The sequence below is a fragment of the Trichosurus vulpecula genome, chromosome 4 (assembly GCF_011100635.1).
Source record: "Trichosurus vulpecula isolate mTriVul1 chromosome 4, mTriVul1.pri, whole genome shotgun sequence".
Classification (NCBI taxonomy): domain Eukaryota; kingdom Metazoa; phylum Chordata; class Mammalia; order Diprotodontia; family Phalangeridae; genus Trichosurus; species Trichosurus vulpecula.
Window position 1 is genome coordinate 189,328,424 of NC_050576.1, and position 17,217 is coordinate 189,345,640.

Sequence of the window (17,217 nt, forward strand, 5' to 3'; positions counted from 1 at the left end):
AAGAGAGAGTTCTCTGAACTGATGTTGTCTGGTCTCAATTCCTCTGACTATACCTGAATGTTGCTTGTTTCAATGTTGAATGGTGTTTAAGTATTTCCTGAAACTGGCAAGCTTAAGGTATTAGAATGCTCTTTGTTAAGAGGATATTTTTGTTGTAATGTGATTTTAATTTCATTTGTATGCCCTACCCTTCAACCCCCCACCACTGGTCTTACCTCAAACTTCTGTATTGAGTATATATGCCTTCTGCTGCTCTGGCCACTCACTGTGGAGTGTGTCGAATCAAAGGTGACTTAATGAAGCAGCATTGATAAAGCCAGAGGAAATGACCTTCCATCATTCCAAGATCTAATGCCACCCTGGCCAGCTGACCTTGTCATACAAATGTGGCAGCCAGAACAAGAGAGCCAGCCCACCTACCCCTCTCTAACAATCAAAACAGGACCTGATTTTGACAGAAGGCCCAGAGAAACCAGAGTTGATAAAAGTCCATTGTGGCAACTCCTAGGGAAAGCCAGAGGCTATGGGGGGCTCTGGGGTAAGCAGGCAGTTAGCAGCTCTTGAACATTTGTGAAAAGAATTACATAGGCTGCTGAAAGAGGAAGTCAAATCCAAACGAGGCCCTGGGGCTGCCATTTGGATGTGCCTCTGCCATCTATGGCGAGAAGGCTAACTGCAAAACCAGCAGGAAACTCGACCTGCCCAGCTGCTGAAAGAATGGAGCTGGAGGCAGAAGGAACACAGAAGCTGAGAGAGCAGGGAAGAGAAGGGATGGGATGGAGCACAGAGGGAAGGGAAGGGAAGGGATGAGAAACAGGAGAGGGAAGGGAAAGGGGAACATCCTTCAGCTTGGGGCTTTCACACTGACACCTGGAGCATGAAACCCAATCACCCGCCAAAGGCAGGAAAAGCAACTGTGCTTTTAAAAAGAGCCTAGGGAGGAGAGAGAAGCCTCCCTGCAAAAGGGTGTCCAAAGCAATAAAAGGCAGGAAAGGAGGAGGGCCCCGCAGTGGAAGTTGGTCTGGAAGTTATTTAGAAATATGCTCCTTTTCTGCTCAGCTCTTTAACATGCTTTGCAAGTTCAGGCACCTCATCATTCTCAGGCCCCACTGTTCTCACAATAAAAAACAAAAAAGCAGGAGACACACGAAGCTCTGAGCAGGATAAATGACTCTGGGGGAGGTAGCAGGGAGGCAGGCTGGATGGGCAACCCAGGGGAGCATCAAATAGGATATGAGGCTTTTGCTCAGAGATTTGGGGTTCACATGGGGGTCAAGATCAGAGGCCTTTTGGGGAGGGAGAGCCAGATGGTGAGAGGTTCCTACAGAGCCGAGTTTATGAGAAGGATTCAGAGTGGAACCTGGGATGACACTTTAGTCTGTAGTTCCAAACCGGTGTATCAGCCCCTAGTCTCTCTAGCTGACAGCTGGCCCAGGCGCTCTGAGAGAGGATATGGGCAGTCCAGGTCAGAGACCAGCATATGGGGCCCTATTAATGACCCTCTCTTTGGAATTAAACTGGGAATGGAAATCAAAACACATTCTCAATGATCTATTTACAGGCTCATTTTCAGACTATTCATCCACTCCGATTTCAATGGGGGCTCCCATCCTCTGCCCCTCACAACAAACCCCACTGGTATGGTAGCTGCTATGTCAAATTCTTTCTATACTAGCCAAAATAAAGTAGAATATGATAAACAAACCTGATCGGAAATATCATACTCTCCCCATTCCCACCCTCACTAATCTAACAAATGCCTCAGTCAAAATAAAAGTCTATGGGTTTTGTGCTTTCAGGTCATCCATATCATTGTTCTCTTTTTGTGTATTAGTAATAGTTTACATTTCTATAGGTTGAGAGGTAGTGGCACCTGCTTAACTTATGGCTGGGGGTGGTGGTCCCCACAACCAATGATGGGAAGTCATCTCATCTCCACCTACCTCTAACCCCTCCAGTTCAATAGCTCATTCGCTGACAAACTTCATCTGACACCAGGGAGATTCATTTCAGGTTTGGGATATGCCTGGAACAGAAACACCAAGTTCTTTTTACTTAGTTCAAGACTTCTCTCCTTGCCAGAAAGGAAAAGACATGCGGCCCAAACCTGCCAAAGTTTTGTTCCAATCTCAGGACTCTAGCAAATAACACATATGGCCAAGACAGGGAATTTGGGTGTCATTTATTGAAGGCAGGTTACACAATTTGTTCTCTCCATGCTGTTCCCATTCCCTCCACAACACAAGCCACAAAGCTGTCCGGAAGGGCAGTGTCTCTGAATAGAAGAGCCAGGAACTCAGGACTCACACATCACTGGAGAGCATATTCAGTCAGTGCTGAATGCAATCCCTCAGGCTGAGAGTTCCCTCCTGAGCATTTTAAAAGGGGCTAGGGATGAGGGGGAAGCTTCCTGGTGGATCCCCATCTTATTCCAGGGCCCTCCCCCAAAGACTGCTGCATTCTTAGAACACTTTGGGGTAGAGGAGGAAGAGAAAACCATTTCCCTTTTACCCCCAGCAGGGCCAGTTCTCTCAGTCAGTACCATCATATATGATCAGCCACACGGCAACAGAGGGACCATTTCCTTCCCGAGCTTCCACAGCACCTCCTCTAAACACAATGCTGGAATGAATGGAGGGCTACCTCCTCTCTTAGCTACAGCCACTAGCTAACTGAGGCTCTGGGTGCCATCCTTTTCTTATCTTCTCTGGTGAAATGGTGGGAAGCTTTGGTCTACATCAGCTCATTAAAAGTTGTCCACTTGCACACCTCTCTATCCCCTTCTTCCTTTGACCTGTTCTGTGTTCCCAGCAGCACCGAGGTTGTACTTCTCCAGAGGGCTGAGAGCAGTGTTACCCCAGCCATTTGTTCAAGACAGACATCAATTCTTACTTAAGGTTGGGGTGGACAGAAGAGATGTAAAGAAGGAAAGAGCTTAATCTCATGGAGAAATTCAAGATCCCAAAATGACTTTAATTTTATTTCCTTTGCTTAAGCCAAATCATTAAATCTCACAGTGATTTTGGGTGGGGTGACCGGGAAAAGGCTATGGATTAGATCATGGCTGAGTGGGGTAGGATCAGTGGGGCCACAGGCCTCACTGGGGAAGCTGGAGGAGCACTGACTGCCCAGCGGGCAGGTAGGTGATGTTCCGAGATCGGGAAAGCTGGTATGCAATGTCCTCTGCAGCTTCTAGCTTACGAAGCTCTATTAGGCCGTCTCCTGCAGTGGCCAGCGAATTGGCAATCAGCTCGGCTGCTTTGGAGTCACCCTCTGCTGAGATGATGGCTGCTTTCTTCTGTTGCTCAGCCTAAAAGAATTGGGGACAGAACCCACAATAAAGAGGAAACTAACAAACAAGGAATGGAACTAACAAGCTAACGAATCCCATGGAAAAACTCTACTTTTACTGGCACTTGTTGCCAGAGGGGCTCAGTGCTCCAAGTATTTCACCTTGACTCTTCCTCCATCATCTAGGAAGTTTTCTTGTCCCCATTCAGTTCGTTTTTCAACACAACTCAACCTTTTTCTTTCCTCCACTGCCTGCACATAGCCATTTATCGTAGGGATAGATTTCTGCTGGTTTCATCTTATTTCTCTGGCAGCCAACATCTCCTGCTCTGAGACAGATGAAGCCATGGATAAGGAGGGCAGAACAAAGAACAGACATGAGGAGCTCTAGGCTCAGTCTACCCCCCCAACTCTCAATCCCTAAAGAAAGCACAATGCCCATCACACCTAGCGCTTTCAAGAAAAGAATTTATGTCTCCCTACAGATAAATGCTTAAGGACTAATACTGGAACTCTCTGGTGCCACACAGGTTCATTGGGAGGAATCTAATCCCTGCCCACATATCCTGAATCCTATTAAGTCCCAGAGAGAGTATCTTTTGGTTTTTTCCCTATCAACGCCAACACAAATATAGCCCTACAATAACTATAAAAGCAAAATGAAGAGAAGACAATAAACTGTACTTTAGGGGGATTAAAGGAGGTATATTTAAAGGCATCTATGCTATGGTACCAATTCTATACAAAAATGTTTTAAGAAAAAAAGTGTTTAAGAAAACACTAGGTTAATGATGACATATCAAACCATTTAGAGTTTCATTTAGTTTTGTGGTATAGGAGAGATAGGTTAGGTTTAGAGATGAAATTAACTATTTTACATGTCAGAAGGTGGCGGGTCCTTGAGAAAATCTGGTTGAACTCAGAGAAATAACTCAACATTGGGTCCTTTCTGTTTTTTTTCTCTCTGCTCTGAGGCTTTCCTGAGAGAAATTCAGTTAAGGTAGGGAGGCAGTGCAATGTACCACAAGATACTATTGGGTTCAATTGGCTTCATCCACTGGGTCCTTTCTTCCACAGGATATCCACAGAAAACTACATCAAACTGTGGTTCAAAAGAGTTTTTCAGAGAAGCTGAAAATATTCTGGGAGAAACCTCTTTATTCATAGTAGGGATATTTTTTATTTTAAGGATTATCTTTCTCTTTTTCCATAGGTAACTTAGGATTGTAAATTCAAATGCCCCTATAATTCCCAGAAGACTATGGGATGGAATTGAGTCCTGTCTTTTCATTCTCCCTCCTCCCCAAAACTGTTCCAGAAGAACATATGACAGAAGATAGATCCCCAGGCCACCCAGCAAATGGGGGAAAGAATGAAGGAGAAAGGGACGAGAAAGAAAGGTTTCCGCCATCTGGTTGAGCACTCACCTTTTCCACTACAAATCTGGCTCTCTCTGCTTCCTGCTGAGCCACCTGTTTGGCTTCTACTGCCTCCGTGAACTCCTTCCCAAAGGTCAGATGCGTCTGAGGGGAGAAAGGGAGCACAAGATGAGGAAGCATAATTGCTCACACAGCTTGGTCATGAGGCCCCCACAGTCTCAGGGAGGAAGAGAGGTCAGGAATGGTTCCAGCAGCTGGAGGAGCCAGTGAGACCAGAAACTTCCCTCCCTTCCCTGTACTCTGATCCAAACAGTTTTCACTAAAGGTTCTATGGTAGTCCAGAAATATCCAACTTTGTATGGTTCTGTCACACCCAATACAGCAATTTCACACTGAAAACGACAGCTGGAGCCTTTCACAACAGTCTGTAAGCACCAGAAGAAACTGGCTCCAAACTTCCTTAGGGAGCTTATAGAATTCAGGCCCCCCACCTCTAGCTAGTTTTCTCCCAGGGTCCTTTGATTTCCCCTGCTTAAAGCTCCAAAGATGGCCAGATGGAAAAACGGAGTCTCAGATAGGTGAGGATTTGGCCAGCTCAATGACCCAGGAGGCCAATGCACTATCCTTATGGATTATCCAGTCCCACTGACTTCTCCAAATATTGTGGCCAACTCACTTCTCAGTAGCACCTCCATTACAGGATAGGAAGAGGAAGAGCTCAAATTAGGTCCCTTCTGGTAAAAGGTTTAAAGAAGAGTCTGGCAGGTAAAAACACTTCTCTGAACAAGGGTTCCAGATTCCCACTATCTATAGTCCTGTTCCCCAAATACATGGCTAACTGAATCAGCTGGTTAGTCAAACATATCCTAACAAATCATAAGAACAGTGGGATCAGATCACAGGACTGCTACTGGGGGCCAGTCAGAGAGCAATGGATGTGTTCACCTTCTTTCTTTTTTAACTGATGGAAGATAAAGTATTTGTTTTTGTATCAGATTTTGTTTGCCTGCCTGTATTCTCCCTAACACAAAAGACCAAGGCCCCTCTTCCAAATAACAGCTCAGCATTACAACCTGGGTCACACTTTGTGGAATCCAAATCACTCCCCCTTCAGAATTACAGCTGTCTGACTGCTGGCTTAGCCTCTAATCTTTCTTGGTTAGATTTGGGGAGGAGGGGCACATATGCAGTACTGAGACATAAGCTACTGCAAAAATGTAAGGCCTTGGGTGCAAATGAAGTAGAATTAGATTTCACTACAAAGCGACTAGTTGGGGGTAACATTTTTCTCACAAAGCCATCTCACGCTTCTAACGTAAAGTTTCTTGTGGACAGCCCACATTTTCCCAGAGTATAATATATAGTGAAAGCTGAACGAAATGCCAGCTTCTTGACTTCTTACTTAGGGCATTCTCACGATAACAGTGTTGAACTTTAAGAACATTCTGTGCCATTAGCCAGAAGGCTGCAAACCCACAATTCACCAACAGAGGGAGCCCAGATAGTCCTCTTTTGCATCTATTCCAAGGTGTTGCTGCAGCCTCTTTGGATTTTTAGGGGGAATGAATGAGGTGGGTGTTGGGGAAGAGAGGGTGACTGTTTGAACAGCTGCATATGCTTGGGGGAAAATGGTGCCTTTTGCTAGCAATGTGCTGTAGAGTGGAACAGGAAACACTCTCCCTCACCACCCTCCTGGACAAATTGCTCCAAATGACTTTTCCCAGGGTGTCCAGAAACACGAACCCTTTTCCTTGCCCTCCCTGATCTGAAATGCTATCCTGCCTGTATTGTTTTCCGTCTGGGCTATGACATTCAGTGCCATATAAATGCACAGACTACAACATCTCAAGAGAATGGCTTATGCCTTGGAGATGTCCCTTGCCCCTCATATGAGACTTTGGGGAAACAAACCAGTTATTTACACTGTATCAGTTTTCATCGGGGGCTTTCTGGAGCTCAATTGACAAGAGTGTCAGACCAGAGGCATTCTGGAATTCCCAGGGGCCAGTCAGGGAGGTCTAAGCTGGGCAGAAATTGTTAGAGTTCTGCCCAGGTTTCCCCCCTTACTCTAGTTAGTTTCTTCCCACGTCAAACAGGGTTAATGATACTTCACTTCCTGGGGGGTTGTAAGGAGAGCTCACATTTCTACAAGGGTGAGAGATTCGATGGCAAGGGAGTATCTAGGGAGGGCCAAGGGTTATAAGAAAAATGTACACGGCAGAGGGCAGCTTTCTAAGTTGTCAGAATTGTGCAGAGACGACTAAAGCTTAAAGAAGCCCCAAGAAGACTGCTTCATACTGACAGGAAGCCTCAGCACTTTCAAGTCTAACACGAGTCTGTCACTGGCCTCGACATATGGCTGGGGAGTTGGCAAGACAGAAACTGCTAAGAGCTATAGGGACAGTCGAGGATGAAATCAAGGGCCCCCAAGAGTACTTACCAAAGAGACATCATCTAGGATGAGCCCAAAGGTTGCCGCTCTCTCTGTGAGGTCATCACTCACTTGCCTGGAGACTAGTTCTCTCTGGGTGATCAATTCTCCAGCATCAAATCGAGCCTGGCTCAAAAGAAGATCAGAAGACAGCAGAGCAGTGAGGAAGTAGGAAGACAAACAAACCAACCGAGACACCATATCCAGATCCTAATCAACCAAAAGCGAGCTTTCTCTGCTTCCCAGCAATATGTAAGGGGTCCGGTTCCAGCCCGCAGACTGCCCCATTACTTACTACCACTGACTTGAGGATCTCGGTGGTTATGGAGGGCAATACCCGCTCATCATAGTCCTCACCAATGCTGGTGAAGATTCGGGGCAGCTGATTGGCGACAGGTCGGAAGAGAATACGAAGAGTGATATTGACATTCTGTAAATCTGTATTCAGGGAAGAACAAAGGTGACATAACAAGTTAGGTTTGGGAGACACAGAATTTCCCACAACCAGATTCCATCCCAAACTTGCCCCAACTAAGAAAAGAAGCCAATTCGCTTGGCTGTTTTAGAGTCAGGAAACCACCTGAAGCACTGGACCCTGTTGACCAGCCTCTCCTAGACTCCCTTTCCTTTCTAAGGTTTTCATGACACTGTCCTCTTGGTTCTTCTCCTTCCTAGTATCTTTTCCCAGATCATCATGAAAGTCTCACCCTCAGCTACGGACATACCTCATGATTTTGTCCTGGGTCTTGTCTATACCTTTTCTCTCAGTGACCTCATCAGGTTTGATTATCATCTCTGTGCACATGACTCCCAGATCTGTATAATTAGCCCTAGCCTCCCTCTTGAATTCTGCATCACCAATGGACAGGCAGGGATAAGGCTCCCCACTTTTCGTACGGCACAATGGTACCAGACTAGTCTAAAGGGGTTTCTTGCCCAGCCCAGGGCTGCTCCTAGCATGGTTAAAACAGAATTCACCCCTCGCCTTCCCCCCACCCCACCCACCACTCATCTGTCTTCATAACTTCTACTACTCTTCTAATCACACAGGCTTGGAACCTAGGAATTATTCTTCAATTTTCACTCTCCCTCATTCCACTTATCTTTTCAGTTGCCAATTCTTGCTGATTCTATGTCCCCCATACCTCTTACACCTGTCCCCTTCCTCCACTCACTGGGCCATTTTCCTAGTTGAGGCTCTTATCTCTTCTTGCCTGGCCTATTCTGATAATTTCTTAATTGGTCTCCTTGCCTCAGGATTCTTGTCTCTTCACTTCTTTTTCCACTCAACTTCCAAAATGATATTCCTAAAGCCCAGGTCTGACTATGTCCATCCTTATTCAAAACTCTACAGTCCTTACTTCCCCAAGAATAAAACTTTTGGAGGGCATCTAAATTTAAAGCTTTCCTGGCTTCAGTCTATCTTTCTAGGGTTATTACACATGATTCCACTCATGCCCTCTATGTTTCAGCCAAAACGGCCTTTCTCTTCCACCTTTTGTTTCCATACCTCTACATCCTGTCTCCTCCATTCCTGGGATAAATGCCCTCTCACTGTCTTTCAGAAATCTGAGATCCCTTTAAAGTCTACTTCAAGGCTTCCTGCATCTATTGTTCATTTGCTGTGTGTGTGTGTGTCTTACTACTGAGGTGAAGTGACTTGCCCAAGGTCACACAGGTGGTAAGCAGAAGAGTAAAGATTTATATTCAGGTTCTTTAAATCCAAATCCAATACTTTTTTCACTATACTATGGCTGCCTCTCACCTGTAAATGGGGAAGTAAAGGACTAGATAACTCTCTTAAAATCCTTCTATGTGACCATAAACTAGAAGGCAGGGACAGAGCCTACATAGGGGAGTGAGTGTGAGTGTGAGTGTGTGTGTGTGTGTGTACAAACACATGCATGCTCACAGAGCCTAACAGGGCATCTACCACATTCAGTTAGGCAATTAAAGGTTCCCCAAGAAGGACAGATAACTTTTCATTTTAGCCTAAGCCTTCCTTGATTATCGGCAATTAAGACTGAATACTGGAAGACGCTAAGTGACAAAGAGAATCAATCAATAAGCCTACTATGCGCTAAGCACTGAGAAGAAGCCCAATACGCCAAGTGAGGAGACAGATGGATGATGTTATAACCTCAAGTACAGATAGTCCTTCAGAACCCTGGGAGTACAGCCCACTTTTCCCCAAGGCCAGAAAAATTTCCTCACACACATTCCATTTGTCATTACTTTACGCTGTGGAAGTTGCAATAACAAATAGCATTTTACATTTATATAATGCTTCTGAGATTGCAAACCACTTTCCATATACACACACATACACACACATTCTAGGTTAGTCTTCAAGACATCTCTGAAAGAAGGCAGGATACCATTCCCATTTTATAGGTGGAAAAACTGAGGCAGAGAGGTTACCTGACTTCAAACAGTTTTTAAATGGAAGGGCTGAGACTCAAACTTAAGTCTCATTCCAAGCCTGGCACTCTTCCTACAACACTGTTTCCTGTGGTACAATGGACATTCACTTTTGTTTGAAAGTAAATCTTTCAGCAATGTATTGGCATTTATCAAGCCCCCATCTCCAATACTGTTAGTTAAAGACAGAGACTGTCGTCACTATCTGGTGGTCCTATATCCCACCCTGATAAGTTGCAGGTGGAGACATGTGATTCTGAACGGGAAAACCAAAGAACAACCTGTCTTCAAGGACCTTCCAGCTTAGCTGGAAAAGAGAACACACATGGGCAGCCACCTAAGAACAAAGCAGAGAGACTGAAATGCATATAAGGTGGGGAGTTCAGAGTTAGGTTTTCCAGTTCAAATTTCAATGAGCTCACCCCAGCCAACCTTTCATCTCCTTTCTTGGCATCAGATAAATGGACACCCAAGAGAAGTGCCTCCTTGCTGCCTGGCCAAGCTTTACTAAATAGTTTAAAAACCATACAATCATCCAAGGTGGATCAAAAAGACCACTATGCTGTTTTATTTATCAGCTTCAATATGGTAAAGCAATAACTGCAGCAATACTGTTATTCACATACAAAGTCAGTATTAGTGATAAACCTCTGGTAAGGCATGAACTAGGTGCGACAGTCAGGAGGGCAAAGGGGAAGGAGAACACGGCATGGGTAGAAGTATTACACTTTTAGACTTGATATGTATACAAACATTCAATTATACTCATATCCACACATTAGATACAGTTTGTCACCATTCCCATACCAGAAACGTTGGAAGGGCCTGTCAAAGGTCTGTGCTCTATAGTGTTCAAAAATCCAGTTACTCTTATCTTCACACCACAATTAGGGTGTGGAGTAGGACTTCAGTGAAGGATGGATGTGTGTATGCATGTGCACACGTATATACACATATACATTTGGCTTCTACTGTATGGGAACTCCTCCCCCTGGACTTTGCTAGTATCTAGCACTGGTTGAGTCATTTTTCAGTCATGTCTGACTCTTTGTGACTCCACTTGGGTTTTTTTTTTTTTTTGAAAAAGATACTGGACTGGGTTTAACATTTTTTCCTTCTCCAGCTCACTTTACAGATAAGGAAACTGAGGCAAATATTGTTAAGTGACTTGCCCAGGGTCACATAGCTAGTGTCTGAGGCTAGATTTGAACTCAAGATGAGTCTTCCTGACTCCAGGCCTGGTACTCTCTCCACTATACCACCTAGCTACCCTGATCTAGCATAGCGAATGCTAAACATATTTCAGGATCAAATGACTATCCATAGCTATCTTTCCACAGAGACCCATAAGAAATACTCACCCTTGCTACCAGTGATTACTGGGACATTCCGTGGCCGGGAACGGCAGTCGAAAATAATTGGTTTCTGTACCCATGGGATGAGAAAATGAGTCCCTTCTCCTACAACAATGTCTTGGACTCCACGGAACCTATCAAAGATGACAGCTCTATGGCCAGCATCCACTAGAAAGCAGGAAGGAAAAGAACAAGTCAGGAAACTGAACTTACTGATAAACTCACACATTTGATAGGATGACTTGGTGCTTTATGTTTACTTAGTAAGCCTTCATTCTTTGGTTTCTCTTCCTGAACTTGTGTCCCTAAAGGATTCTAAAGAGTTACAAAAGCAAGTAATCATTTCCTATCCCATGTGCTTCCCCAAGGACTTAGGTAATAGGATCTGTTCCCTACCATCATTTCTCCTTGGAAGATGAAATTGCTGATTTTATGATTAACCACCCTCTCCCTTGCTCCCTTGAGCATACTTCCAGGAACACACAATCCACATTTACCAAAAAAAAAAAAAGTCTCCACCTGGGTCATCACCACTGGGGTCATATGCCACACTTTCAACTTAACTGAATGCTTTTCAGGTGCAGCACCAATTATAACAGCACTCCCGTTGGGAAGTCTGACATTCAGAACCTCCACTTCTAATTTTCTGATGCCTTTGGTTTTCTCAAAGCCTTATTGAGAGGGCAACATATTCATGCTCACTAAATCAAAGATTATGTCTAGTGAGGAATGCCATCCATGTGTATAGATGTGGTTATTGGACAACAAAAGAAACTATCCTCAGCACCTGGAAATTGCCCTCTGACACTCTTGCAAACCACAGGCGTTTGCATCTCTGCTTAAGCCTCACTGTTACCTCGAAGGAGAACTTCCCTCACTGCTATAGCGGCAAGCCCAGAAGGTTGCTTTTCTGCTGCTTCCTGACTGTGCTCTTAGAATGTGCTATTTTATCTCTATATAAGCAGTTGTGGGATCTGATAGGCCCCTCAAAACTACATGGGACATCTGTGGAGACATTCCACCCAAAGTAGATGGGAGGTGGTATCTCTGTTAGTTATCTGATTAAGTACTTTTAATTCCAGAAGAGCATGATTTTAACAATGCAAGAACATCAAAGGCAGGGACATTTGTAAACAAGTGGTGCAAAGAACAGAAGTCTAAAAAGTTGTACAAGGTTTTTTTAAACAACAACAAACCTCAACATAATAGTGGGTATACACAACATGAAAAGGACTTATTATACAACCACTTTCATAAATAGTGATCACTACCAGGAGTGTTACATTGGACAATAGGAATCCTTCTTCAGTGCCTCACCATTATATAAGGCAGAGTTGACAACTCCTCCTACAACAGCTAAGCCCAGGCCAAACTTGCCAACAGCTTCAAACAGTTTAGCAGCCATGTCTCCTTCAGATGGTCTTGGTCTTCCACCCTTTCAGACCTAAAGGGAGAAAACAAAAGGCTAGCCTGGCCCATACATTCCCTAAAGAAAACTCATTTCCAACCACTGAGTTCATTTTCTAATCAAGGTAAGATTTCTATTTTCTTGAGGGTTCTGCCCATCCTTAGCCCAGCAGGTTAATACCCAAGAAAGATTTAAGAATTCATTAAGTTACAGCTGCCCTGTATTCACACTTGATGACAGGGACAGGGGCTGGGAATGGTTTGGGAAAGGTAGTTCACTAGGAAGGGCATGGTATGCCTGAGGCCAAAGTCATGGGTCTGTTCTCCAACACCATTTAACTTCACACTGTTAAAGTTCCTTCCCCCTTGACAAATCAAGAACAGATTCTAGTGGTCACAGTGGGGATGAGGTGAGAGTATGAGTAGCTCATCAAAAACCACTGCAATATTTTTAAAAAAGAAAATCAATGTGCAATGCTGACTGTAGGTCTAGTAACACCATTTTATTCTATGGAGAATGTCATGTTGTTAGAGGAAGATTAGACAAATGTCCTCTGGATGGATGACAGCCTGACAGTGGAGCATGGGGGAGAAGTGATAAGTAGGGAGAGATTCTTGGAAAGCTAGGAAAGTTTCTCAGAGATCAGAAGAAATTAGACCTCAGAAACCAGAAATCTCACTTAAGTGTAGAGATGGTCTCACTTACTTTTTCCTTCCCTCAATCCTATATAACTTCCTCTCTCCAACATACCATAAGTTAAGAGCACAGGTTTTCTAACTATAAGGCATAAGGATAAGGACTGGACCTATAACTTCACTGTAATAAGTGAGGGTTCCTTTTTATATCATAGACCCTTTGGAAATCTGGTAAAAGCCCATGGATCTTGCCTCAAAATGTTCATTGCCTACATTCATAATTAAAGGAAATGCTAAATTTCAGTTTGAGATTAGTGAAAATAAAATGTAATCTTGGTCTTAGAATTGCCTGGAGCACTGGGAAGTTAGGTGACTGGCCCAGGGGCCACAAGCCAGCATGTGTTAGAGAAAGAGTTTAAAGATGGATTTTCCTGGCTTTGAGACCTTTCTATCCACTCTGCATCTATATAGCTAAGAAACACCTCAAAGACCAAATAGTTTAAACTCCTCATTTACAGGTAAGTTAACTGAAAACCAAAGGATTCAAGCGATGCCTAGATTTTCTGATTCAGAATTCAAGTCTTTTTCACTAACACTAGGCTACCGACCCTCAAACTCTATTTACCTCCTAGGAGTCTCCCTCACTCCCGTGTCTCTACCATTTCCTTCCTGCTATCTCCCCCATTATCACACTAAGCTTGGAGTACCTCCTCCATCCTCCCTCCCTCAGTCTCCCTCCTCCATTCTTTCCTTCTCTCTGCCCTTCCCCTCCATCCTTTCTCTTTCTCTCCCTTTCTATTCTTCCCCTCCCTCCCTCCTCTCCCTCAGCCGCCCTCTCCATTCCACCCCTCCTCTCCCCTCAGTCTTCCCCCTCCATCCTTTCCCTCCCTCAGTCTTCCTACTCCATTCTTTCCTTCTCTCAGCCTTTCTCCTCCATTCTTTCCTTCTCTCTGCCTTTCTCCTCCATCCTTTCCCTCTGTCTCCCCCTCCATTCTTTCTCTTTCCCTCCTTCTCCATTCTTCCTCTTCCTCAGCCTTCTCCCTCCATTCCTCCTCTCCCTCAGCCTCCCTCTCTATTCCTTCCCTCCTCTCCCCTTCACTCAGCCTTCCCCCTCCATTCCTCCTCTCCCTCAGCCTCCCCCTTCATTACTCCCCTCCCCTCAGCCTCCCCCTCCCTTCTTTCCCTCCCTCGGCCTCCTCTTCTCCTCCTCTCCCTCAGCTTCTTCACACTTCCTCTCATTCTGGTTCTCTGCCCCTCTACTCCTCTCCCTTTCCTCAACTACCTCCTCTTTCCCTCGAGCCCCCTCCCCTCAGTATCCCACGGGAGCACGCGGGAGGGGTGCGCGGCGCAGCAATTACCAAAGGCCCAAACCCTTAGCTCACCAGACACAACTCTGACCTCCACATGAATTCCCCAACCCTACTTACTGCGCGTGCGTCGGGTCCCGCCTCCCCTTCACCGCCCCCTTCTGAAGGACCTTTCGTCCTGTTGGTTGACAAGGACGCGGCGCCTTCTGGGATTGCTGGTTCAAGACTGGTCCTGAACCCCTACTCTTCTAATGAGAGGGAACTACAACTCCCGCTATGCCTCGCTGCCTTGTAGCTTGTGAAGAAAGTCCTTTCCCATTGGTTTGAACTGCAAGAAGTTGGCCTCAAAGGCTGCTGGGGTTGTAGTTCGCCTGGGATGACTACACGTGCCGCCGGAAGCGTGTACTTCGCCTTTGCTTCAGGGGAGGTAACCTTTGGGCTGTTTCTGGCTCCGGCGGTGGGAAAGGCAGAGGGAATGGGCCTGGTGACTTAGGGGACGCCGCAAGGGAGACATGACTTAGGGGACTGAGAAGGCGAAGGACACTGAGTGTTTACAGCTTAGCCCTGACAATGACTTCTTTGGTCTCCTCTTCCTCCACCTATCGTATTTCTACACGTGAAGGAGACCAGAGTCTCTTTGGGTGTGCTTCGGTCCGAGATTGACAGGTGGAACTCCTTCATTTTACGGATGAGGCCCCTGAGTCACAGAAAAGTTGAAGTGACTCCCCCCGAGTCACAGAGCGGAGGTTCCAAACCAGGGCTCCAGAGCTCCTTATGCGTTTGCCTCAAGTTATAGACCCTTAATGCAGCCACTGCCACTTGTATGAGAATATGATGCTCTCACTGAATTCAATTCTGCAGATGTTTATGAAATGTGCAAAGCATTGTAGTAGGCCTGGGGATACCAAGATAGCTAGGACACTAATCCTGCCCCTCCCCCTTCCCCTCCCCCTCCCCATAGTCTTGTGGAGAGATTATGCAAATATAAAAATAGCTATAGTGCAAATAGTAAATAAAAATATAAAATAGCAATGATGCAAGTTTTAACATGATGAATTCATCTTGGAGTTCTTATATATATATTTTTCCAAATTTTCCACCAGCTACTAGACAAATGCCCACTATTGTTGCTAGAGTTTTATCTTTTTTTGGGGGGGGCAAGGCAATTGGGGTTAAGTGACTTGCCCAAAGTCACACAGCTTGCGTGTCAAGTGTCTGAGGTCGGATTTGAACTCAGGTCTTCCTGACTCCAGGGCTGTTGCTCTACTCACTGTGCCGCCTAGCTGTCCCTCAAAGTAAGCATTTTTAAAAGTATTTGATTATAGTAATGAAGAAATATTATGATGGAAAAGACTATAGCCTAGGAGTCAGGAAAAGAAAAGTAATTCATTAAACACCTACTCGGCACTGTGCTAGAGACTAAAATACAAATGAAAAAATGAGACATTTACATAAGTAAATCTAGGATTTATTTTTTAAATGCAGTGATTTTGAGAATGGGAGCAATAATGTCATAAAAGGCGGTCAGGTTCTTTGAGAGGCAGTATGGCATCATGGATATAATGAATGAATGAATTAATGAAAAGCACTTATTAAGGGCCTTTTGTTGCTGTTGAGTCATTTCAGTTCCATCCAACCCTTCGTGACCCCGTTTGGGATTTTGTTGGCAAAGATATTGGAGTGGTTTGCCATTTCCTTCTCCAGCTCATTTTCCAAATGAGGAAACTGAGGCAAATTGGGTTGAGTGACTTGCCCAGGGTCACAGGTAATAAATTTCTGAGGCCAGATTTTAAACTCAGGAAGATGACTCAGGCCCGATACTCTTATCTACTGCGCCACCTAGTTGCCCCTTATACTGCCTACCTTGCTTGGGTATTGGGGAGAAAATGCTTTTCAAACCTTAAGTCTGAAGAAATGGAGTATTCTTTGGTCACGTACATAAGGAGTTTAAAAGACATTCTTTTACCATTTTGTTTATATACAAAAGCATGGAATGTGAGCTCCTTAAGAAGGAGGTTTGTAAGATAAATTAAGATAGACAAATTAGTGGTAGACAAGTTGTTTAAGGCAAGATAAAAGCTAAGTAAGTTAAGGGCTAATTGACTATTAAGTTGTTAAAGCAAGTTAAAGGCTAAGTGAGTTAAGGGCTAACTGGCTATCAAAGAGTAAAAGCGGGAAAGAGAGTCACAACTTGGGAGCCAAAGACTGCACAAGAAGTTTGCCACAAGCAGGTCTTTAGAGGAAGTACTAACAAGAATATCAAAGGGTCAAGGATTTCAGTTTCAGCAAGTGTGGAGAGCAGGGGAGGATTTTGTAGTGTGTTTTATATATTTCCCCAAGGCCAAATGACAGCTATCTATGCTGAAACTACCAGCTGGTCTCCTCCTACATGAGAAGGTAAAGGGATTCTGAGAATATTTCTTCTCTCTACAAGCTACCAGGGAGGATAACGTGTTTAAAACAAATGGAAAAACCCAATCTTCAATGTGAAAGCACAGAAAAAGGGTCTGAATAATTAGAAGGGAATTCTGACCTATGTCAGGAGGTAGAAGAATAAAAATAATGGCGACATAGTGGAGAAAGGGAAGAAGGACAACTGAACGGTCTTGAGACTCTTCCTGGAGGGGAGGGAGCTGCTTGCCATTCCTAGGAATGATATTGTGGATGAAGTCAGTTGAGAGATCGTCAAGTAAGGGTCAGAGGAAGAAGAGGTGAGTAGTGCTGATTGGGTGCTTCTCCACTGAGGGGGACTGACTGAGGCTGCTGTTTATCAAACTGATAATGACAACAGAGAGGTTTGCCATTTTCCTGGGGCATATACTCAAGACTGGACGGAGAACTTTCCCAGGATGTATCAAATCAGATAATTACTACCCACTTTTGATAACTCACATGGGTACCAATAACAACAACAAAAAACAGTAATAGCAGCTAACCATTTATATAGTGCTTACTATGTGTCAGGCACTATGCTAGTGCTTTATAATTAT

The 17,217-nt window shown here is 44.6% G+C and overlaps 1 protein-coding gene across 2 annotated transcripts; it reads right to left on the reverse strand.

Annotated features, from left to right (window-relative positions):
- Positions 1-2,165: 2,165 nt before the first annotated feature.
- On the reverse strand, positions 2,166-14,350 carry PHB (prohibitin). Of its 2 annotated transcripts, none has more exons than XM_036757726.1 (7): positions 14,303-14,350; positions 12,195-12,321; positions 10,884-11,045; positions 7,397-7,539; positions 7,111-7,227; positions 4,719-4,814; positions 2,166-3,310 (listed from the first exon to the last, which is right to left on the reverse strand). In XM_036757726.1, exons 2-7 carry the CDS (start codon positions 12,280-12,282, stop codon positions 3,098-3,100), a joined length of 819 nt encoding a protein of 272 aa, XP_036613621.1. In that variant the 5' UTR covers positions 12,283-12,321; positions 14,303-14,350; the 3' UTR covers positions 2,166-3,097. The 2 variants fall into 2 exon arrangements, with proteins under 2 accessions (XP_036613621.1, XP_036613622.1); XM_036757727.1 differs by having other exon boundaries at positions 14,279-14,310.
- Between the last annotated feature and the right edge of the window lie 2,867 nt (positions 14,351-17,217).

What these genes read in the sequence shown, in the direction of transcription:
- PHB (XM_036757726.1), bottom strand. Translation starts at nt 12,282, where the DNA reads ATGGCTGCTAAACTGTTTGAAGCTGTTGGCAAGTTTGGCCTGGGCTTA. An exon ending in AGATCCTCAAGTCAGTGGTA is followed by an intron (nt 7,228 to 7,396) that starts GTAAGTAATGGG and finishes CTTTTGAGCCAG; the next exon opens with GCTCGATTTGATGCTGGAGA. An exon ending in TCCTAGATGATGTCTCTTTG is followed by an intron (nt 4,815 to 7,110) that starts GTAAGTACTCTT and finishes TTCTCCCCTCAG; the next exon opens with ACGCATCTGACCTTTGGGAA.